This window comes from Microtus pennsylvanicus, chromosome 3 (assembly GCF_037038515.1).
Source record: "Microtus pennsylvanicus isolate mMicPen1 chromosome 3, mMicPen1.hap1, whole genome shotgun sequence".
NCBI lineage: Eukaryota > Metazoa > Chordata > Mammalia > Rodentia > Cricetidae > Microtus > Microtus pennsylvanicus.
Window position 1 is genome coordinate 40,889,339 of NC_134581.1, and position 24,633 is coordinate 40,913,971.

A 24,633-nucleotide genomic window follows, 5' to 3' on the forward strand; every position below is an offset into this window, starting at 1 on the left:
TGGTCTACAAAGTGAGTTTCAAAGACAGCTAGGGCTACACAAAAAAATCCTGTCTTGAGAAACAAAATAAACAAATAAATAATGACAACAACAAAAACAAACCTCACCAAACCAAAAAAAAAAAAAAAAGCAAAAGCAAAAAAACCCTTCATTTAAAAAACAATTTTTTTCTTCAAATAAAAAGGGGACTCTAAAGTATTAGACTTTGTTACACTGCAGAATGATACTACATAAAGACCTAAGCCCTTTATAAGATGTATTAATTTTTGAGTTCTACAAATATGTATTACTATAAAAAATGGATCAGTGGAGACATAAACTTTAGTGCACGTACAGATAAAAAATAACTTACCATCTAGATGTATCTTGATTGCCTCTAAAGAAAACTTAAAAGAAAAAAAAACAGACAAATTAGTGGTGATGTTAGACTTAAGGGAGATTATGCTCTGCGTACTCTTAAAGGCATCAACAGTCCATATGTGTACAAACGGCAGAGAAGCTGAGCCAGACACCATGTGCTTAAATGAACAGCCTCCCCTCAAAAAGAAAAAAATCTAAGACACTCTGAACTTTTATTAGAGAAGGTGACAGAATATTACAATGTTCATTAAATTACTATTTCCACACATCTACATTATTCTTTATACATTATATTTTTACTTTTAAAAGGGCAGCAATCATTACTTCATCCTCAAATCCTTCAGCATAAATTTTCTCAAAACAAAAACATTTTCCTACCAACTAAAACATCACCAGCACATCTAAGAAATCAAGACTAACATCTTCAACATAGTTTATCCTTAAATTTCCATAAATGTTCACAATTATTCACTGATCTTTGTTACTCTGTCACTATTATACAGCACATACACTGTGTCTACACTAGAAACTTGCCTCTCCAGTCTTTATGACATACATGGTTGTTATGTGAACTAAGTTATACAAAAATGCAATCTCCATATCCAGGTCATACATTTCCAGTATAAGTAGCAATGGGTAATGTGCTAAGAACCCACACTATCATACTGCAAGCGTCAGGCTGTCCCACTGTGATGGTAAGCGTATTCACTTGGCCTCAGCATTGTTTCCATAATTGTCCCCTTGCAGCTAAATCTGAACAAGATACTTAGTGTGTGGATTATCTTTTACCCATTGACATTCCATCCTTGAATCATTTAAATGGTTATAAAATGGCTTAATTTTAGCCAGGTGGTGATGGCACACACCTTTAAGCCCAGCATTCAGGAGGAAAAGGCAGGCCAGGTTGGTCTAGAGAGTGAGTTCCAAGACTTGCCTCTCCTACAGTAAATTTAACACCAATTTACATTGCATCTGCATAACCACTAGTCTTTACTGGGTTATTATTTATATAATCTTAAAGCAATCCAAAATCTCTAAGTAGTTTTGATATTTGATTAACTTCAATAATTTAACAAACTTTAAATATTATTGATTAACCTTGTCAGTGGCATCTGAGTCTTGGTACTAGCAGAGCCACGGTTTGCAAAAGTACTTACAATTACAGGCTCTACCAATAGTCGGAAGAGCGTTCCAACTCGTATACTTCGGCAGTTTAAAATGACACTTCCAAAGTTTAGGGGAGGTGACAGTGACACAGAGTGAATTAAAGTTCCGTGAGTGTTTATTTTGCGACGTTTTAGAGGTGTGCTGATGGGATTACCGAGCTGAAAAGGGAAAGAAAATTTGACACAGTAAGGTACTGTAAGAAGGCTGCAAACCGAACACACATGCACAACACTACATGGACTGACTGTCCTTCCTCAGTGTGAGAGGAAATAGAAATTATGGCTATAATATAAATTTGCAGGTTATGAGTTGTAATTCAAGCACAATAGTCAGGAATTAAACTCACAAATCACACCGGGTATGTTCAAAACAAGTCAAAATATCAACTAATGATTTTGCAAAAATTAGTAACTTCCTTAAGTTTCAGTTTCCTAAAATGAAAAGCACTGAGGGCTACGGTTGCCTCTATACAGAAGAGTAAAGTCCCCAAGGCAGGTCATAGACAAGCTGTTGGATGAGTGCCAGTGATGAGTAATAGGGCTGGAACTGAAGACAAAGCGTCATTACTTAGCAAGTAAGAGAATATTAATAGTTTAAAAAGGACATCTTATATATTCACTGGAACCACTGGTATGGTATGAAACCACTTAGTAGGTAATGGCAATTCTGCTCACCTGAGTTCAAACCCACACAACCTACACAGAAGAAAGAACCAATTCTGCTAGCTGTCCTCTAAGTTCGCATTTGTATTGTGGCAAGTGAATACCCAAACATATTAAATAAATAAATGTTTAATAAAAACCAGAATTATTTCATACTCACAAATGCAAACAAATCACAATATAAACAATATTTGACATTTACAATTTCAATTAAAAGTAATTGTGTTTACATAAATCACATATACATTATCTGAATGTGTGATATCAGAAGTGTTTCAGATTTAGGAATATTTTTGCATACGTTTTACTAGTTGAACATTCATAATCTCAAAGTCCCAAATCAAAACCCACCTAACTAAGTTTCGCTCTTTGGAGCACTTCAGACTCAAATTTTTCATAACCTGCAATAACCATATTACCAAAGAATAAACATGATCTGAACAAAAATACTTTTTAAAATTCCAAACTAAACCAAACAACAAAAGCCATGTACCCTATATGGACAGACAACAGTCCCATTATCATTCTGAGATACTTCTAGGGTCTGCCATAGAACAAAATTCACATAAAGCAGTAAGTATACAAAGTCCCTCAAACACCACCCCAAGTTATCAGTGTAAGCAAAGTCAGAGTTTCAGGATATAAAATAAATCAATAAAATCAACAGTGTTGCCATATACCTATAGCCAATTATCTGAAATAAAAATAAAAGACGTAACAGCAGCTACAAGAAAATAAAACATCTAGACATAAAATTAGGCAAGGATGTTAATAAATCTATGAAAAAGAAACTGAAGACATACAAACAGAGGAAAAGGCATGGTAGGTTCAGGAAGAAGAATCAGTATCATTACAATATACACACCAACCAAAAGATAGTTTCAGAGTTAATGCAAACTCTAAGTACCAATAAGATTTTTCGAAGATCTGGGAGGAAAAACAAAAGACAAAAACAAAAATCTAAAACAAATCTTGCCGGGCAGTGGTGGCGCATGCCTTTAATCCTGGCACTTGGGAGGCAGAGGCAGGTGGATCTCTGAGTTCGAGGCCAACCTGGTCTACGAGAGCTAGTTCCAGGAAAGGTTCCAAAATTACAGAAAAACTCTGCCTCATAAAAAAAAAAATCAAATAAATAAATAATAAGAATTAAAAAAATAAAACAAATCTTAATACTTTTTTATTTTAATTTTTTGGCTTTTGACACAGGGTTTCTCTGTATAGCCTTTGATGTCCTGGAACTCACTCTGTAGACCAGATCTTTGTGTAGTCTTTGATGCCCTCATACTCAGACTCAGAGATTCACCTGCCTCTGCCTCCCGAAGGCTAGGATTAAAGGAGTGAGCCACCACCATCCTGCTGCAAATTTTAACACTTTATATGTAACTATGCAATAAAAAAGGGGGGGGGAGATAGAAATCCCTGAATACTACAGTCATCTTGAGGAAAAAGAAAGCTATTATCTGACTTCAAAATATATTTCAAAACCATAGTAATAAAAATGGCATGGTAGTGAAATTAACACATACCAACAGGTCAACCAATAGACCAATGGAGTAGAATAAAAAACCTGAAAGTAATTAAATTCATGTTTTTACAGGCAAATAAATTTTTTTTGCTTCTCCATTTTAGTTAATGGGTATGTCTATGTATGCACACTACTGGAGGGGGAAAGGGGAAAGCTTGAGAGATGGTTTTGATTACTGTACACTGGGAACTGATCTCTTGATGACTTATCTTAGTCTTTAACAAAGGAGCTATCATTTCAGCCCTTGTTTTGGTTTGGTTTTGTTGAGACTGGACCTTTGTATAGTCTTTGATGTCCTCATACTCAGGAACCTCTTGCCTCAACATCTCAAGTGCCTTGCTACAGATAACACATTTTTGACAGAGGTGCTAAGGATATACACTAGAAGAAGGACAATCTTTGTCAAGAAATGATGCAGAAATAATGTGGTATCAGGAGGCACAAGAATAAAACAGAGCTGGATAAATGGTTCATAGATTAAGAGAATTTGCTGTTCTTCCAGAGAACCTGAGCACATGGTGTTTCACAACCATACAACTCCAGTTTCAGTGGGTATCAGGCAGCCAGTGATACACAGAATACATACAAGCAAAACCCCCATACAAACAAAAAAAATTAAAATATATTTTAAAATTAATAATGAAAAAGACCCCCCCCCCAGGGGCTAGAGAGATAAATCAGGATAAGAGCACAAGCTGCTCTTCCAGAAGACCTGAGTTCAATTCCCAGCAACCACTAGGTGGCTCATAACTGCCCTCTTCTGGTGTGTGTATACATAATAAAGAATCTTCTTTTGTTTGTTTGTTTTTGTTTCTGTATTTGAAGATAGAATTTCTCAGTAGCTATGGAGCCAGTCCTTGAACTCACTCTGTAGACCAGGATGGCCTCAAACTCACAGGGATTCGCCTGCCTCTGCCTCCCAAATACTGAAATTGACACAAAGAGATCTTTAAAACAAAGCAAAACAAACCAACTATAAATTGATTAAAGCCTCAGCATAAAGCCAGCCACCCTGAACCTTACAGAAGAGAAAGTGGGAAATACACAGGAATGTTGCAGGAGCTCCTTCCGCTCCTTCAGCCAATAGCTGCTGAGATACCAGCCCATTGGGGCGTGGTCTCTCTTTAAAAAAGCTGCCACTCGGGGGCTGGAGAGATGGCTCAGTGGTTAAGAGCACTGACTGCTCTTCCAGAGGACCCGGGTTCAATTCCCAGCACCCACATGGCGGCAGCTCACAACTGTCTGAAGATCAGTTCCAGGGGATCTGACACTTCACACCAATGCACATAAAATAAAGTTAAATAAACCATAAAAATATTTAAAAAAAAAAAACTGCCACTGCACTCCACTCGCTCTCTGGCAGGAAGCCGAGCTGACTAGGCTCCCTTCCATCATTGCTTGGAGGGCTGTTGTCTAGGACGGTGATCTGTAAGTTTTTCCCGTTTAAATAAATAACCATTCTATTAATCATAATTCCAAACTGGTGTGGGATTGTTTGTGACTTACGCCTTCACATGAATGCATTGGCACAGGAGACCACTTCCTAAATATAACCCCAGCAGCACAGACACAAAGAGAAACAATTAATAAATGGGACCTCCTGAAACTGAAAAGTTTCTGAAAAACAAAGAACATGGATCTTGGTTTATTGATAGAAATTTGAGGTCAATTCTGTTATATGTGTACTTCTGCTCTTGATTAAAGTGTTGTGTTTGTGCAGTCATTTAAAAATGTAATGTATAATTAAGAAACATAGGTTAATAAATAATCATCAATAATAGTCAAGTTGGTAGTCATGTTAGATTTTCTAGATAGATATATGTATTTCAGATGGATAGCTATTCTTCAAACCTTTCAAAGACTACATAATATGGCATTTAAAATTTAGGATTTTAATGACAATGAGACACATCAGCTCCTGGCAGCATCGATTACTTCAAGAGGAAGATGGGAAGATGGGCACTGAAGAGACTCCTTATGGAGTTGATTAGCCATTTGGGCAAGAAACTGTTCTTGCCTGTACTGCTTGATGGCATGCTATGTGAACTGAACATGCAGGACCCACAGAGAGATGATTGCCTGAAGGTGAGAATGTTCTTCAGGATTCCTGCTTCATGAAAGAGTCTGCAAGACATTCTGCAGGACACAGAAAAATGTGACTGATAAACTGCCAATATAGGAGGAACTGTGTTTGAAATTTCCTGCTTCATGGAAAAGATTGCTGGATACTATGGGTCTGTAGGGTGAAGATGGATGCCCCAACAGTAAAAAAGAAGAACTTTGGGTGACTGTCCAGGCAGTGGGATGTCTCTGTCAATTCTAGAGTTTTGGAAGTTGCTTATAATACTTCCTGTTTACTTAGGTAATATTATATTCTTCTAGAGTCTTTGATGGAGTTGAAGAATTTATAGTTATAGTTTTCCTTAGTAATGATAAAAGATAAAGTAGATATAAATATTGTGACTGTAATTATTACTTGATACCTGTTTTATTATATGTAAATTTACTATGTTGAAGATAAAGCCTTCCTTTTCATTTAAACAGAAAACGGGGGGGGGGGGAGGTGATGTGGGATTCCTCTCTGTATGCTGTGAATATCATTGGTTAATAAAGGAACTGCTTTGGGCCTATAGAGGAACAGAGCTAGGCAGGAAAAACTAAACGAAATGCTGGGAGAAAGGAGTCAGAGTCAAAGAGAAGCCATGGAGTTTCTGGCTGGTAGGCCTCGACCTCATGGTGATAGACAGATTAATGGAGATGTGTTAAATTAATATGTAAAAGTTAGCCAATAAGAAGCTAGAGCTAATGGGCCAAACAGTGGTTTAAGTAATATAGTTTCTGTGTGATTATTCCGGGGCTAAGTAGCTGGGAACAAACTAGTGGCCTCCTTACTACACCTAGTAAATAATTAAAATTTCATCTTCTTTAAGCAGCTCTTCCTTGGTAACTTACACTTTTTATTTGGTGGCTTACATCTGACAGCATGTCCAACTTATGCTCTGATGGCCACATGCAACCAACAACAGCTATGAGCACAATCTTAAACATTGTGAGACTTAAACAAACAACAGCAACTCAACTGTTCACGTCTCCAGCATGAACTTTGTAGTTTATCTCAGAGACTGTCACTTTATAGTGACCATCACCTTACATTGTCAAAAGGTTGGGCATATCTGGTCCTTATTATTCTTTTTCTCTCCTCAGTTTTAGTTATTTATCTATTTAATAGGGAGGGACAGTGCTATGTTATGGTAGTCATGCACATGGAAGTCAGAGAACAATTTGTAGGAACAAGCTTAATCTTCTATCATGTAGGTCCTGGGAACTGAAATCAGATTATCAGGCTTGTTAGCAAGCACCTTTACTTGTAGAGCCATCTCGCCAGCCCTGTTCTCTCACTTTTAATAACACTCGATCTATTTCAATATAGTATATCACTTGGATTAAAAATATTCTATGAATCTTTTTATTTACCTCACTTTACCATTTTTCATATGAATGTTTTAAATTTTTAAAGCAAATTGTAAACTATGTAAGATGTAACTATATACTATGGAGACATACACTGAAATTAAAATAACTTCTAGACTATCAGGTTTTCTAAGAAATACACACATAGCCACATGCACGTATGCAAGCACTTCATCCCCAAAGTCTAAACTACCCCAAACCCTGAACCTTCCTAAGCTCCAACATTGCACACCTGAACTAAAGTGATGCATTGCAGTAAAAAATGCAAGTGAAGATGGCTCTGTGGTTAAGAGCATGTACTGCTCTTCCAGAAGACCCAAAGTCAGGTCTCAGCACCCATATCAGGTTACTCACAACTGCTTGTAATTCCAGCTCCAAAGGATATGAGATCTGTGGCCTCTGCTGGTGCCTGCACTCATGTGCACATACGCACACATATATAAATAAATAAAAACAAGAAATTTTACAAAAATAAAACTGAAATACTGTGTAAAACTCAAGATTATCTGTACACTGTTACATGACAAATACAAATAATTCCCCTTTAGGCTTAGGTCCTACATCCAAATACCTAATTATATGTATGCAAATATTCCAATTTTTAAAAAGCTGAAACTTAAAAAGATTTCTGGTCACAGACATAATGGAATAGAAATCCGTACTGACATCTTGTTAAAAATAATACTAGTTTCTCTTCTGTCTCTCTGTCTCTCTCTCTGTCTCTGTCTCCCTCCCTCTCTCCCTCCCTCCCTCCCTCCCTCTCTTTCTCTCTCTCTCTCTGAGACAGGGTATTTCTGTGTAACCCTGCTTGTCTTAGAACTTGCTTTGTAGACCAGGCTGGTCTCGAACTCAGAGATCTTCAGCCTCTGTCTCCCAAGTGCTGGGGTTAAAGGTGTACACAACCACCACCATACTCATACCCCCCCCCACACATGCACACTTTTTTCCTTGGATTTTTAACTTAAGTTTTTGGTTAAATTGCAACTCATTTTGTATGTAGTTTAATGGTCTTCTAAAGGAATCTTTTAACAGTATTTGAACACAGATTTGTGACTAAGCCATATTCTCCTGCTGTCATTAACAAATGACTCCTGAAAACCAGAGGGTATATACCCCAAACGGAAGACCTGAATGTACCTGGTCCTTCATTCTTGCTTTCCTTGGTATGACAACTGTGTTTAACTCCGAATCTGCTGGGTTGCTTCTAGATTCCTGCTCTGTTCTGCAAATATTTGCATTTAGTGCAGCTTCTACTTTTCCAGTCGATGGCGCTGGGGAAGAACACGCAGAGTCTGCAGGCTGTGGGGATATGCTCTCTCTTCTGCTAGTCCTCTCATCCTCATCGTCATCACTGGACAAAATGACTACAATCATAAAGAAAATCCAAAATTACATTAAAGAAATTTTACATTTATATTTCATTTTTGTCAGTTAAAAACTTAACTGGAAACTGATTTCAATATTGTATTACCCTTTGATTTCAAAATTGATTTTTGTTGTAGAAATTTACTTGCAACTGTAAGAACAGAGACAATGTCTCACTCACTGCTATATTCTAGGACCTAAAAAGGGGGGATGGGGGCATTAAAAATACTACATAATGTTCGAGGCCAGCCTGGTCTACAAGAGCTAGTTCCAGGACAGGAACCAAAAGCTACAGAGAAAAAACAAAACAAAACCCCACAACTACATAATATCTTTAAAGTTTTCCGATGTTAAGGGTAAAAAGTTGGCTAAAGACACTCTGGTGATACAGTTGCCTGTGAACTACTTACTCCTTTAATAAAGGGAGTGGGGTTTTACAAAAGGCATGATGTATGAACTTACACGCAATGCTCCAGATGGTCATCACTCCAGTAACATCCACTTACCCTTTGATTTTGCTATCTAGTTTCATAACAAATACTGGCCTTTTATTATTTTCAAGGTTGGTTATTTGATTTAATTTCTCTCTTCTATGAAATCAAGAGACAACAAGGGTATCTATTTCACAGGATTACTGCATAGATATATAAAATCCTATTATAGTGATTGGTACCTATAAACTTTCAAATTGTGTATGTACTTTCTTTAACATGGCTTTAAAATGCTTGCAAATTATCTTGCCTTGTGGTAAGAAAACTAATTTCCACTGAGTCCTTTCTATGTGTCAAATAAATTGAACTATGGTTACCTGTCATTTATATGCTATTTTATTTCTTCAGAATACTAACAAAGGAGCTGGGGAAACAGTTTGGTTGGCAAACCCTTGCAAGCACCCAATACCTGAGTTTGATCCCAGAACCCTATGTAAGAAAGCTAAGCATGGTAATTTTTAGATCCAGCATTGGGAAAGAAGAAACAGGCTGACCCCTAAGGCTCACTGGCTAGTCAGGCTAGCCTATTTATGCACCAGGTACATACACAAAAAGTCTAGACAGTAGATACAGGCTATGTCAAAAAGATCAATAACTAGAACAAGCAAAGATACTACTGTTTTTTTATTGACTATTTTAACATGAGGGGAACGGGAACAAAGTAAGTTACTACTCTCACAACTACATAGACAAGTTTGAATCACATGAACCCCAAATGCTAAATATCTGCCACAAAAAGATACCTCTGGAAACTGTATTTCTCAAATACGCACATATTAAAACACAGACAATTAAAATATTGAATTGTTACTGAAGAATACAGTTAATGCAGTGTGGTGGCGCACACGTGGGCCCCAGAAGCATAGGAGCAAAGGTTGGCAGCTCACTGGAATCCAATGGAGCAGGCCCATTGGTTTCTGAGTCTCAGGAAGGGATAGAGGACAGGAAGAGGGTACTTACTTGGATCATTCAGATCTGACAAGCTTGTCTTTCGTTCTTTCGGGTTTGTGAGTTTAGGTATTTTTCCTCCAGGTAGAATGACTTTTCCATTAGTCTGGATGTAATTATGTCTACTACCATCACAAGTCACCAAAATATCTATTGGAATCTTCTCCACACTGTTACCATAAAACTTCTTGGCTGTTAATCCTGTGGTTTGTGACTTCTGTCCTCCAGAATTCTGATGAATTGACGTTCTTAGTAAAGGTCCAGTGGATTCATGCAAAGTTATAGGTTGTCTGCAATTTCTTTGCAAATCATTATGAAAAACAATACCACAACTTTGGCATTTGGTCTGATTTTCTTTTTCTTTTCCACATTTTGGGCAACATTCACGCTGTTCAGATACCTTATATTAAAAAAAAGAAAAGAAAAGAAAGACTTTGGTATTTTAAGTTAGCATCAAAAAGCTTCTTTAAAAACTTTCCAAATGATGTTTTGTTTTGCCATCATCACTACCATGGCCTCCCTAAGATTCTGAATGAGTCATGCTATTTGGGGGTTAGCAACAGAAGGCTAGAAAAAATTTCAGGGTCATTCTGTCCAACAGTTAGCTATGATAAGGTAATTTTCATCCTTAAGAATCAGAATGAGGGGCTGGAGAGATGGCTTAGTGGTTAAGAACACTGCCTGCTCTTCCAAAGGTCCCGAGTTCAATTCCCGGCAACCACATGGTGGCTCACAACCATCTGTAATGAGGTCTGGTGTCCTCTTCTGGCCTGCAGACATACACACAGACAGAATGTTGTATACATAATAATAAATAAATAAATATTTTAAAAAAAAGAATCAGAATGAAAAGAGCTAGGAAAGGAAAGGACACTGATTTGCATGCAATGGAGCCTAGGTTTGATTTTCAGTCCCACAAACAAAAAAGAAACACCCCAAGTGCTTGATTTCAATTTTACTTTCTACAATAAAGGTACATAAAACATACTTAGAAGAAAAGTACTTGGAAAGACAGCAGTTCCAGGTATTCTTTCTAGAAATATGATACTAAAACATAGTAAGGAAATCCATACCTTTCATGAGCTAAGACACACACACATCAAATTAACTGCAGCAATCAGAAACAAAACGCAATCAATGAACCGAATTAGACACTAAAGTTTTAATGATTAAAAACTAGAGGTTAAGAGTTCAGGGATTCAATGGTTAAGATAACAAACTTATATTCTCTTATAGAGAATCTGAGCTCAGTTCCCATGTGGCTCAAAATAGACTATAAAGTCTAGCTCCATGGAGATCGGACACCTCTGGCTTCTGAGGGCACCTGTACCCACAAGTGCATACACACAGACACATATGCAAAATTAAAAATAATTGCAAGCGGAGAATGGTGACATACACCTGTAAGCACAGCACTTGCAAGGCTGAGGAAGAGTGAAGGGCAGCCTGAGTTGTACAGTGAGACAACAGACAACATGCACATACACATGCACCACCGGCAAATGCAGCTGAGGATAAAGCTTACCCCTAGTTTGTATCTACTGCACCATGGAAACCCACATCCAAATGAAACTATTAAAAATGAATTGCAAAATGAAACACTATCTAGTTTTCCTAAGGTAAGGTATATATAACACTCCCTTTCTTCACTTCATTATTTTTGATTTTCTGAGAAAAGGTTTCATCGAGAAGCACTAGCTGCCCTGGAAGTCACTGTGTAGATCACATTATCTTGTACTTGGAGCAATCCTCCTGCCTCTCTCTGCCTGATGAGTGATGGGATTATAGACTTGTACAGCTTAAAGTTTTACTTGTTTACATAAAGTAAAAATTTTCATGATAATTCTTTATGAAAACAAAACTTGATTAAAACCTAATTTTGTTTCATTTAACTGGTCATTAAAAAACCTTGCAAAGTTAAATAAGTTCAAATTACAGAGTTAGTGGAGTAAACTGATACTAAGATTCTTTCAGCATGAAGTTTAATCCTCAAAACTCCAACAACACTACAAATCTAATATTGCATACTATGTCCCAGACTCTATACATGAAAAAAAAACCTTAATTAAAACAAGCCTGTCTCAAACAATGACATTCTTACTATGTATCCAAAACATGTTCAATTACATTAAATTCAAAGATCTTTCCCTTCCTCCTCCTTCCTTCCTGTTTTCTTAAAAGCAAGCAGTGTTGAGTCTTACAGTCTTAAATGGAAAGATAAACCACTAATCTTGTTTGTTTAATTAAGATTACAAAGAGACCGTCTCCAATTTTTCCACTCTCTAAGGGGAAATGGGATCAACAGGCACAGAGTAGAGTCAAAAAGGTCTTTAGGTTTGATAAAGCAGTTCTAAAGCAGTTTAAGCTCTGAACTGGCAGCCCGGGGAGGAAGGATGTGGTGAGAGAAGGAGCATCCCCCTTCCCCCTTTCTCCTTTTAGGAGACACTAGCATGGTCTCAGCCAACTTTAGCTGGCAAGCAAGGAGACTGATCAACGGGATGATGGAGGAAGGTCATTGGCTAATAAAGGAACTGCCTTGGCCCATTTCATTGGTTAGAAGATAGGTGGGAGGAGTAAACAGAACAAAACGCTGAGAGGAAGAGGAAGTGAGCTCAGACTCCACAGCTCTGCTCTCGGGAGCAGACGCCTCAGAGAGAGACGCCATGCTCCCGGCTCCTGGGCAGAGGCACGCGATGAAGCAAGCCGCCAGGTCAGACATGCTGAATCTTCCCGGTAAGACCGGTGCTATACAGATGATAAGAAATGGGCTAGTCCAGGTGCGAGAGTTAGCTTAGAAGAGGCTAGGTAGAAATGAGCCAAGCAGTGTTTAAATGAATACAGTTTGTATGTTGTTATTTCGGGGCAAAAGCTAGCTGAGCAGGCGGCTGGGGTGTTGGGGACGCAGCCCCGCCGCCCCTATTACTACGACGGGAAAACTGAGTAAATACTTAAAAAATTCAGTAGGGATGAGAGTTGGCCAAAATGAATGACAATCCTACAAAAGGCAAAAGATAAACAATGAAATAAACTGTGCTTTCGTATCCAGACACCCAGACCCAAATAATGACATGAAAACTACATTAATTAGAACACTGTTTAGTCAATGGCTCAGGTATTCCTAGCTTGCTCTTACATTTTAAATTAATTTCTATTATTTTATATTTTACGATGAAGCTCATATTTGCTACCTCACATCTTGCTTCTTCGGTGGCTACATTGTGTCTGCCTGATTCTGCCTTCCTTCTCCCTGCATTTAGTTTAGTTTTCCCACCTAGCAATATTCTGCCATAGGCCAAAGAAGCTTATTATCATCCAATGATAATAAAACATATTCATAGCATACAGAGAGGAATCCCACATCATCTCCTCTTTTCTGTCTAAATTAGAAGCAAAGTTTTAACTTTAACATGGTAAAATTACATATAACAAAATAGGTATCAAGCAAGAATTACAATTACAATATTTAATCTATTTATATCTGGCAAAATTAAAGAAAATATTCTATCATCTATTTTATCTTTGTGAGTCTAAAGTTCAACATCTAATTTATCTTTTATCATAACTAAGGAAAACTATTTGTCTTCAAGTCCACCAAAGACCCCAGAAGGTTATAATATTAACTAAGTATTCAGGAAGTGCATTGTAAGCAAGTTCCAAAACTCTAGAACTGACTTTTCTATAACAAGTTCCATAAATTCCATAACGAGTTTCTTCTATGGCCATCAACCTCTTAAATAACTGGTGCTGCCAGAAGCAGATGTGTCTCACTGTCAAGAAAAGTCTTAAATTCTTAAAAACTTTTAAATTCTGTAGGTCTTTGATGTATTGAAGATTATCTAACTGAAATATATCTCTGTATATCTAGAAAGTCTATCATGACTACAAGACTATTATGAATGACTATTAATCTATAATTTTTAATCATACATTACATTTTAAATGAGCTGTATAAACATAATACCATAAAGGAGTAGAAATATACATATAACAAAACTGACCTTAAATTTTATCAATAAACTGAAGTCCATATCAATGTAAAGCATTCATTTCTATATCACATCTCATATCCTTTTTTTTTTTTTAAGAAACTGATTGACTGTGACCATTGACCACTTAAAATCAATTCTTTTTAAATAAAAACAAGCATATAGGCAATCATTTTAGAAATTTGAGCATTGTTTTCTCCAAACTGCTTCCTAATATTTGTGGGGTGTTTTGTTGTTGTTGCTGTTTGTTTGTTTGTTTTATTTTTCGAGACAGGGTTTCTCCGTGGCTTTTGGTTCCTGTCCTGGAACTAGCTCTTCTAGACTAGGCGGGCCTCGAACTCACAGAGATCCTCCTGCCTCTGCCTCCCGAGTGCTGGGATTAAAGGCGTGCGCCACCACCGCTCGGCCCTAATATTTGTTGGGTGAAGATTTTTAGGGGGTCATGGAGACAGGGGTCTTGGCCCATCAAATCATACTAGCCTGGAAAGAATCCATAGGTTCCCATCCTCTGTGAAAACAAACATTAAATCTCTTTTCCAAAGTCATATACCCTTAGACTCAAATTTTGAAGTCAAGATACCCTTAAAATATATATGTTGGTTTAGAAGTCCCCAAAGTCAAATGTCTCTCTGTAGTTATCTCATTAACAGCCAAAAATTTAAAAGAAAACACAATAGTGATGTGGGAAGGTCACAATAATATACAAAATTCAGATTCTCTGTGTATTTTCCATCTTTATATGGCTTTTTAATATAACTTTTACTATCTCTTTAAATACTTTGTTTTATGAAACTGTTTCTATAATTGTCTATACCCATTTTCTTTTTGTTTCTAAAGCCTATCAATGTTTTTTTAAACACACTGTGACCCATTGAAAGGTTTATTTTTATCTGAATTTGTCTTTATTGCGTATGTATAATCCTTTTTTGATCACTATTGTGAACTGTTAAGCAGACATGGCTAGGACCAGAGCAGCCACTTTGGCTGTCAGTTCCACCCTGTTTAGTTTTCCAACATGGCAGAGCTCCATTTACCACCCACCAGCTCTGGGAGCCATGTTTACCACCCCAACTCTGAAAAGCAGTTGGCCCACGTTGCCCGCAAACCCCATTCAAGTGCTCCACAGAAGGACCTCTAAAAAGATCCCTCCATTCTACCAGCATGAACCAGGAAGTTTCTTAAAGGAGTTGCGCATCTGCTCACCACCAACAAACAGAGCCTATCTGAAAAAAAACCTGGAACTACCAAGAAGCTACATTTGGCTTCCATTTTTGGGGGGGAGAGGGGTCTGGAAGCCCTCTTATTTTTTTCTTTTTTAAGTTTTTCGAAGTTTGATATGGATCCATGCCAGATAGTAAGTGCCATTTGTACACATACACAGTCATAAAATTAGATTTTAAGATAGTAATAAAGTTCTCTACCTACCTCTAAATGGGTCAAACACTTCTTTGAAGCAGGGGAAAGTGGAGATAGCTGATAGGTACTACAGTGCCGTTTCTGCTGTGCTTTCCTCTTAATTTCAGGCTCTATATATGATTCCGACTCTTCTGTTTTCTTCATTATACGATCTAAAGGAAAACAGGAGTGAAAAGCACTCAACTTAAATTTATTAAGTTCTTCATGATCTTTGTTATAGAAGAAAGAGTTAAAGTACATATTTTCAAACATTAATTTTTTAGTTAAAATGGGATAGTGTGTAAACATGTATGATAAAGAATGATCAGAGGCTAGTGGACATGAATTTGATTCTCAGGACCCACATGATGGAAGAAGAGAACTCCTGAAAATTGTTCACTAATGACTTGTTTACTAACACACCAACATGCACATACACAGTCACACACATAAATGTAAAAAACAAAAATCAAGACCTTTAAGACTAAGGCAGTAATGTTCATGCTACTGTTACTTACCTGGTTTTCCCTTCTCAAGATTTCTATGCTGCAGACTACTTCCTTAGTATGGCAACGTTTTATTCAGTTGAAATAAGGCAACAAACATACTATACTAAACCACAGATGTCCCTTTCCCCAACTTAGCTTTGTTCTTAGATTACTAATAAGAAAACAGCAATTCAAATATTTGCTATAAAGATTTAGATAAAGAACTGACCCTTAAGCTATCTGTAGATGTTTTAGTGGTAGTGGTTTTTCGATATGTATTATTCCCCTAGAAATATGAGAATTGTCTTCATTATGCTCTATTGGCACACCCTCGACTTTGCTAAATAATTCTAATATTTCTTTTTTTATCTACCCCCTTTTGAAATGAGGTCCATCTATGTTAACCTGGCTAGCATGAATTCACTATGTAATCCAGACTAGCCTTAAATTTGTGTGCTTTCTCCTGCTTCTGGGTCCCAAATGTTACAGCAGCCATATACCACCATATCCAGCTTCCTTTTCTCTTCTGAAGTTTTCAAAACTTCATGAACAAGCCAGCCTTGTTTCTCTGTTTCTTCTCACAGAGGTTCATTTCTCCAGTGCAGTTTTATTCTCTCTCTTATGTTCCTCTCCATGAAGCAACATCTACTCAATTTACCTGATGAATCCACATTCTTCTTTGCTAAGAAACTGCCTTTATCCCACCCTGGCCAATTAATCAATCCATAGTTGCCATGGTACCCAATTTGTATTTATAGTAGCACTCATTAAATAATAAAATACTTGCTTGTACTAGTCTATTGTTTTCAATATGCCTATGAGAAATAAGGTTTTTCTAGATGGAGTTTCTTTGTGTAACAGCCCTGGCTGTCCTGGAACTCACTTTTGTAGACCAGGATGGCCTCGAACTAACAGAAAGCTGCCTACCTTTGCCTCCCAAGAGCTGGGATGTATCCCACCACCTGGCTGTGTCACCACTACCTGGCTGGCATATATTTTTTTAACACCCAGAAACTACAAAAGACAAAAACTAGACAAGTATTTTTGCATATTGATGAATTGCATGAAGACAAAACTATATGATGCATTTAAGTATGAAATTAGTGAGGTGTGGTAATGCGTGTGTTTAATTCCAGTACTTGGGAGGCAGAAGCGGGGGAACTTAGGGGAAGAGATGCTGTTTCTATGTGACCTTTGAAAATGAATTACCCTTTACTATACAGATAATGAGCCATGCATACATGAACTTAGAACCTGAAGCCTTAGCCTACAGCCAAAGGACATAAAAGACAAAAAGACAGAAAACAAAACAACAAACCTATCAAAGTTTTACCCTTATGTTACACACAGAAACAAGCTAGTCTAGATGTTAGTGGCTTTAATAAGGGATAGTTTACTTTGCTATTTCTTTTGTTTTTGTTTTAAATATTTATTTATTTATTTATTTATTATGTATACAACATTCTGTCTGTGTTGTATGCCTGCAGGCCAGAAGAGGGCACCAGACCTCATTACAGATGGTTGTGAGCCACCATGTGGTTGCTGGGAATTGAACTCAGGACCTTTGGAAGAGCAGGCAATACTCTTAACTGCTGAGCCATCTCTCCAGCCCTTGTTTTTGTTTTTTTTTTCAAGACAGGGTTTCCTGTGTCTTTGGAACCTGTTGTCTGTCCTGGAACTACTAGCTCCAGGCTAGCCTTGAACTCAGAGAGATCCTCAGGCCTCTATCTCCCAAGTGCTGGAATTAAAGGCGTGCACTGCCACCGCCCGGCTTACTTTGCTATTTCTAAACAGATTTTCACTTTGTGGAAATTATATTATAGTGGAATAGCTATACTATTCCACTCTGAGTAAAAAAGAACACAGACTTTTTTTTAAATCAGAAAGTACAGAAATAGGTGTCCAGAATATAATGAATTCCTTGTAAAAATTAATTACAGCAAAGTAAGTCTGAAAACATGGCCCTCAACAGGATATGGGTTATGAGTACCTGAAAGGCCATGGCAGAAAAATGGAGCCCAGGAGTAAACAGACCAGACTGAGAAACACAGGGCATGCCTCAAAGGATTCCTCAACTCCTTTAAACAACAAGTCTGCTTCAGATTTGTTTTATTTTATTTTGAGACAGGTCTCACTATGCAGCCCTGGTTGACCATGACCTTGAAGAATATTGGGGTTAAAGGCTGGGACACCAGGCCCCACTGAGATTTCTTTTTATTAAACCCAATTATGAACATAAAGGAAAATCCACAATAAAATATAAAAGTTTCATTAGAATTTATAAACTGAACACAAGATCTGTGCACATTATTCAGTTCAAGTTATGTATTGGTTATGTATTGGTTTTCTGGCAAATGTTTCATAAATACAAATAATATTTAATTAAGTACAGTTAACGGTATGCATTCTATTTAAAATAAGTATATGGCTTTCTCTTTGTATCTGAGAGGGGCCTAATAACAGGATTCCTTAAGACTACAATTTGTAAATAAATGCTTGTTACCTGAAAGAAATAGTGTAGTATACTTACATAATCTATACATATCTGTCTCTACATCACTTCTAGATTATCTATGTTACCTAACATACTCTATAAGCTATGTAAGAGGTTATCTTACTATGCTGTTTAGTGAATAAAAACAAAACAAAGGGGTATATGTTCAATACAGATGCAATTTTTTATTAAACCAAGGTATTATTTTTCACTTTAATTTTCCATAATAACTTATACTGTTAAATGTGTGCTTTTGCAGAACCAAAGTTAAGTATTAAGATCATGACTACCATACAGTGTGTTTAAAGCAGATGATACTGTGTTCATTAGCATCACTAAAAAGAAACAAGACCCAGATACCACAACTAAAGCAGAATTCTGTTTCTTAACTGAAGTTATTTGGAACTGTGAACTGCTGTAGGGCAAAATTCAAATACCTGTGCTCTTAAAAATCAACAAAGCTATGACTAAAGAAGTGATTATAATATTCTAATAACAGAAAAAAACTGAACGTTCATGGAGATCAGTATTCTTAAGGGTGAGAACAACAACTCCTCTTTTTAGATGGGGATTACTCTATTCATTCTGAGGGTGAACCTAGTGAGGACTCCTAGCAATGGAGGATACAAAACTTGAAGTGGACATCTTCTATAATCATGCAGGGTTTCCAGCGGGAGGACTGGGACATCAACCCGGCCACAAAACTTTGATATACATTCTGTCCTGACTGCAAGGTGTGTTGAGAAAATGGTGACCTATAACTTGTGTTGAGGATCCAACCAATGACTGGTCTAGATTGAGACCCAAACTATGAGAGGGAACCCATGCCTGACACTGCCCAGATGACCAGGAACATAAGGCTGTATAGCCCAGAAACCTAGGGTAGAATCAAATACAACTGGTCAAAAAATAAGTAATAAATGAAACAAAATGATTACTAATGATATTCTGTTATACTCAAAAAATGGCGCCTAGCCCATTCACTGTCTCCCGCAGCTGATGGGATCTGATGCCGAGACCCAAGGCCAAACATTAGACAGAGAGAGATTGCCCAGGTTTCTATTAGGTCTCTCCCCTCAGAGCTCAGAAGAGGGGGAGGAAGAATTGTGGGAACCAGAGGGGTAGAGGGCACTGATTGAGCAGAACTTGAAGAATAAACTAAGCAAGGTTTGTGAGAGCTCAGAGACTAAATCAGCAATCCCAGAGCCTGTATGGGACTGTGCTAGGTTCTCTGAATTTATGTTATGATTATGTAGCACAGTCTTCTTGTAGGACTCCTAACATTGGAAAAGGGGATTGTCTCTGACAATTGCCTGCTCTTGGGACCCTTTTCGTTCTACTGGGTTGTCTCACCCAGTCTTAAAGTGAGCCTTTGTGCCTGGTCTTATTGCATCTTGTTGTGCAATAATTTGGTTGTCTCTGGGAGGTCTGCTCTTTTCTGGGGGAAAACAGAGCAAAGAATGGATCGTGAAAAATGGGGAGAATGGGAAGCTGTGGTCTGAGTGTACTGTATGAGAGAAGAATAAATAAAAAATTTTAAAAATTTATAACAGCAATTGATGCTTATCAAGTAAACTATTCTATATAAAGATACTCAAATAAGCTGTTAGGGTCCGCACATCACTCCACAAAGACCACCACTCACACATGCAATCTGCAAGAGCGTTTATTTCTTGAGAACAAATTCTGTATCTAGGGGTCAGTCACACAACAATATGGCAGCAACCCTGAGAGAAGCTCACAGACTCCTTTTATACACTGCGAGAGCAATTACATGGACAGTTAGGTCATCTCCAGCAAACATGATTGGCTAAGCAAGCAATGAATACCCTAGTTTAAATTTGATTGGTTGTCACACCTTTGGACATATCAGGGCAAGCCCGAACAGGTATCAAAAAAGGAGGGCGTTACTTGCAGGATCTGCCCTTTTCTGATAGGCTGGCTCTAGCCTTCCAATTCTTTTTTCAAATACAATTGATCATAGTTGCTGAATCTGCAGGCATATACTCCAAAGCTATGGAGGCTCACTGCACAGGTATAGAAAGGCGAGATTAAGTTTTAAGATACTAAGATTTAAGTTTTAAGATGGACTGTTTGAATATGAGAGGACACTTTCCTTCTGTACATATGAATTAAGGAGTGATTTATCAGCTGACTGTTGTAATCCTAAAGTATAACTGCATGAAAATGTAGTTAAAATGTATATATTAAAAGATAGCATATAACATCAATATTTCTAAACTTTTAGGAGGAAGACTAAAAACAGTTGCAAAATGAAAAGGAAGCTTAAGAAACAAAATGAAAAGCAGAAGGAAAATGAGTGTTTTTAATGTATCACATAAATGTGATCTTATATGCTTGGAAAAAATAATACTATCAAACAAAACAAACAACGAATCCAATGTGCTTTAACAAAACCTAAAAAATTAGTTAATAGTTAATAAGCTGCCAGGCGGTGGTGGCGCACGCCTTTAATCCCAGCACTTGGGAGGCAGAGGCAGGCGGATCTCTGTGAGTTCGAGACCAGCCTGGGCTACAAGAGCTAGTTCGAGGACAGGCTCCAAAACCACAGAGAAACCCTGTCTAGAAAAAAAAAATAGTTAATAAGCTTTAATTTTTATTATAAATGCTACCAAAGGGTATACTAAAACTCACTATTAAATATATCCTAAACTCAAAAAATGGGAGCAAGTAGAATAATAAGAACTTAAAGCAAGAAAGACAGCTTAGAGGTAAAGGTGTGTGTTGCTAAATTCAATCCCCTGAGCCCACAAGGTAGAAGAATACACAGGCGAGCAGGGCTGTCTTCTGAAATCCACACATGGGATGTAGCACTTGTACTCCACGCACACACACATGCAGTCATGTGCATACACACATATCAATGAACTAAATAAATAAATGTAAAAAAATCATCTTGATATCAAGAACCCAAATTCTATTTAAATTGTAAACTTCATTTGATGCTGCTGGTGGTAACTTGTGATGTGTTTGAGTGCAGGTGTTGGGTGGTAGTTTTGGAGTCAAGTCTCTCCTTCCACCTTTGAGGGAGGGACCAAACTCAGGTTCTCAGATAGAAGTGCTCAAGCATTTTTATTCACTGTGCCATCTTGTCAGTACCACAGTGATTGCTTTTAAAGACAAAAATATTCCAGGAACTATGCTAGAAACTAATGACACACAATCTCCAAAGAAAACACTAAAATTGCACGTGATCTCCATGCAGCACTATAGGCAATATATGCTAGTACCATAGTTTATCCTATAACCAAACATATATCTACCTGCCTAACACAAAAGTGGCTGAAAATGGAAGGCTCCATTACCTTAATATAATTAAAAATAAGAGGTAGCATCTCAATATAATTTTTCCTTACTCTCAAGGTGAGTACAGCCTTGGCTGGAATTGTTCAATTGGTAGGTCAAGTGCTTACTTGGCATGCACAAAATCCTGGGTTCAATGTCCAGCACTACAGAAACCAAGAGTCTGTATCTGGGATACAAGACTCTCTTAAAAATACCTTTCCCTTGACAAAGTTTATAATTTAAATATGCAAATATTATCCTGAAATTTAAATACTGCCCATAAGGACTTACAAATAACAAAGAGTATAACTTTCCTGAAAATAAACGAAGAAAACAGAAAATTATTAGACAAGAATCAAGTAATAACTGTTATATGAAAAAGAATAAAAAATATAAATGAAGAAAACAGAAAATTATTAAACAAAAATCAAGTAACAACTGTTGTATGAATGAATAACAACTTCATTAGGACCCACTATAATTCTATAACACCATAATTCTATAATACCAGAACTCCAGAGGCATAGACAGAAGGATTTGGAACTTAAAGCCAGAATTTGACATAGCCAGTTTGAGGCTGAGTCATATGAGGCTTTCTGAAAAGTTCAACACCATCCCCCACAACAATCACCAATGAATGATAAAGTCAGAATCTGCAGTACCTCAGCATTATCAGAGAACTTTACTAAGTACCAAAGGGAAAACAGTAATTTTGCAGTGAAGAAACCATGCAGAAACTACTATATAACAAAGTGATCAAAACTAACATCACCAGTAACCAAACACATTAAAATCATGCAATCCCTGATATAATGCACTAAAAAAGCACATCATTTCTGTGCTGTGAAAAAACAGCAGAGATAGTCTTATCATCATCATCAAACACAAACCAAGAGGCACGACAAAAGCAACTCCCCTGAAGTCATCAAAATTATCCAGAACTAAAAAAACAAACTAATTGCAATGTGGGAAAGGCATCAATGAAAAACAGGTTAGTTCTGAACAAGTTCAACAAGCTTAGCAAATAGTCTTATAACAAGACAGACCTATAGTGGCATATGCCATGAATCCCATCATTCAGAAGGCTAAGGCAGGAAGGAGATCACTAGTTTGAGCTAATGCAGATTATATAGAGTATTATGGAGGCTTGACTTATGTAATGAGGTCCTGTGTCAAAAAGCAAACAGAACCCCAATAAAAAAAACAAGTAAATAGCTTGTACTAATCTTTACTTTTGACAAAAGTATTGATTTAAAAGGTATGACAATTATGAATAGAAACTATTTTATAATGGCTTTGCAATTTTTCTGCAATAATAGTAGATAATTAGATCTAGTTATTTTAAAGTGAATCACAAAGAAATCCAAAGATTCAAATTCTTTAATGAATATTGTTGGGTAGTTTTTGTTTGTATGTTTGAGACACGGTCTTATTATTAGCCTTGGATAGCCTGAACTTCCTATGTGGACCAGACTGGTCTTGAACTCAAAAAAGTCCAACTGCCTCTACCCAGAGAACTAGGATATAAGGTGTGTGTTACAGGGCCCAGCTGAGTGAATATTGCCGAACATTAATGGGTGTTGTTGGGTAAAGTATTCTAACATACTGGCTAAATGACACCTAAAATATTACTAGTGGGTCTAATCACTTTGTTGCTCTGTAACACGTCTGTCAAATAGAGATAGTATTTGTATTGTTCTTCTCCCAAGATCAAAGTAACTTTGTACTGAGTAAGAGATTCGACATTAAACAGACCTGGGTTTCAGACCAGCTGCCATAGTTATCTCTGTAAGCCTGGGCAAATAAGTCAATGCTTCTATGGCACCATTTGCTCTTCTCTATAAAGTAAAGGTATAAAATCTGAATTTAGAGAAATCTTTCACAAGAAAGAGGATATGAGTACCTAATAAATATAATGCATTTGACTTAGCAAGTAGAATGGAGTCAGAGTTCAATAAAGAATGGAAGTGTAACCGGGCGGTAGTGGCGCACACCTTTAATCCCAGCACTCAGGAGACAAGGGCAGGCGGATCTCTGTAAATTCGAGGCCAGCCTGGTCTACAAGAGCTAGTTCTAGGACAGGCTCCAAAGCCACAGAAAAACCCTATCTCGGAAAAAAGGGGGTGTGTGTAACAGAATGGACATTGAAGATGATCATTATTGCTAAACTCAATTTATTAACGTAATTATGCACTGTAAAGTATAATAATTCAAATTTCAAATGAATAATAATACATGATAATGAAAAATGATGCAGCTGAGCATCAAAGTGTTTTACTTACACAACAGAGGTATACTCAATGTATGTACAAAAGTTTGGCACTAGGAATCATCATGTTTAAAAACAAGCAAAACCTTGTCTATAAACAAGGAGGACACATGTTAAGAAATCCTTTAGAGGGGTTATGGAAATGGCTCTTAAAGAGGACCAGAGCTAAGCTCCAGCACCCACATTAGGAAGCTCACAACTTCTGTAACTCGAATTCTAGGATCTGAGCCTCCGGCCTCTATGGACATCCATACATATGCATGTGCCCCTCCCCACCCCAGACACGCACAAAGTTAAAATTAACCAAAATAAATCTTTTAGAAAAAAACGAGAGAGGCTGGGCAGTGGTAGTGTACACTTTTAATAATTCCAGCACCTGGGAGGCAGAGGCAGGTGGATCTCAGATCACAGTGAGTTCAATCAAGCTCAGCCTGACTACAAAGTGAGTTCCAGGATACCCAGGACTGTTACACAAAGAAACTCTCTCTCAAAAAACAAACAAAAAGAAAGAAAGAGAGAAAGAGAGAAACAGAGAAAGAAAGAGAGAGAAAGAAAGAAAGAAAGAAAGAAAGAAAGAAAGAAAGAAAGAAAGAAAGAGAAAGAGAAAAAGAAAAAGAAAAAAGAAGAAGAATCTATTCTAAAACAGAAAGAAGAATGCTGAGCTGGCAGAATGGCTCAGAGAGTAAAAGCATTTGCAGTGCATGCT

General features: G+C 37.2%; 1 protein-coding gene across 4 annotated transcripts in view; it reads right to left on the reverse strand.

Moving 5' to 3' along the window:
* Senp6 (SUMO specific peptidase 6) overlaps positions 1-24,633 on the reverse strand; it is an 88,363-nt gene that overhangs the window by 25,460 nt on the left and 38,270 nt on the right. For all 4 annotated transcript variants that reach the window (XM_075965127.1, XM_075965126.1, XM_075965128.1 and 1 more), the window contains 5 exons: positions 15,401-15,543; positions 10,002-10,389; positions 8,323-8,549; positions 1,518-1,685; positions 353-386 (listed from right to left, as the gene is read on the reverse strand). In XM_075965127.1, the coding sequence (XP_075821242.1) occupies positions 353-386; positions 1,518-1,685; positions 8,323-8,549; positions 10,002-10,389; positions 15,401-15,543 (960 nt within the window). The remainder of the gene's footprint in view (positions 1-352; positions 387-1,517; positions 1,686-8,322; positions 8,550-10,001; positions 10,390-15,400; positions 15,544-24,633) is intronic.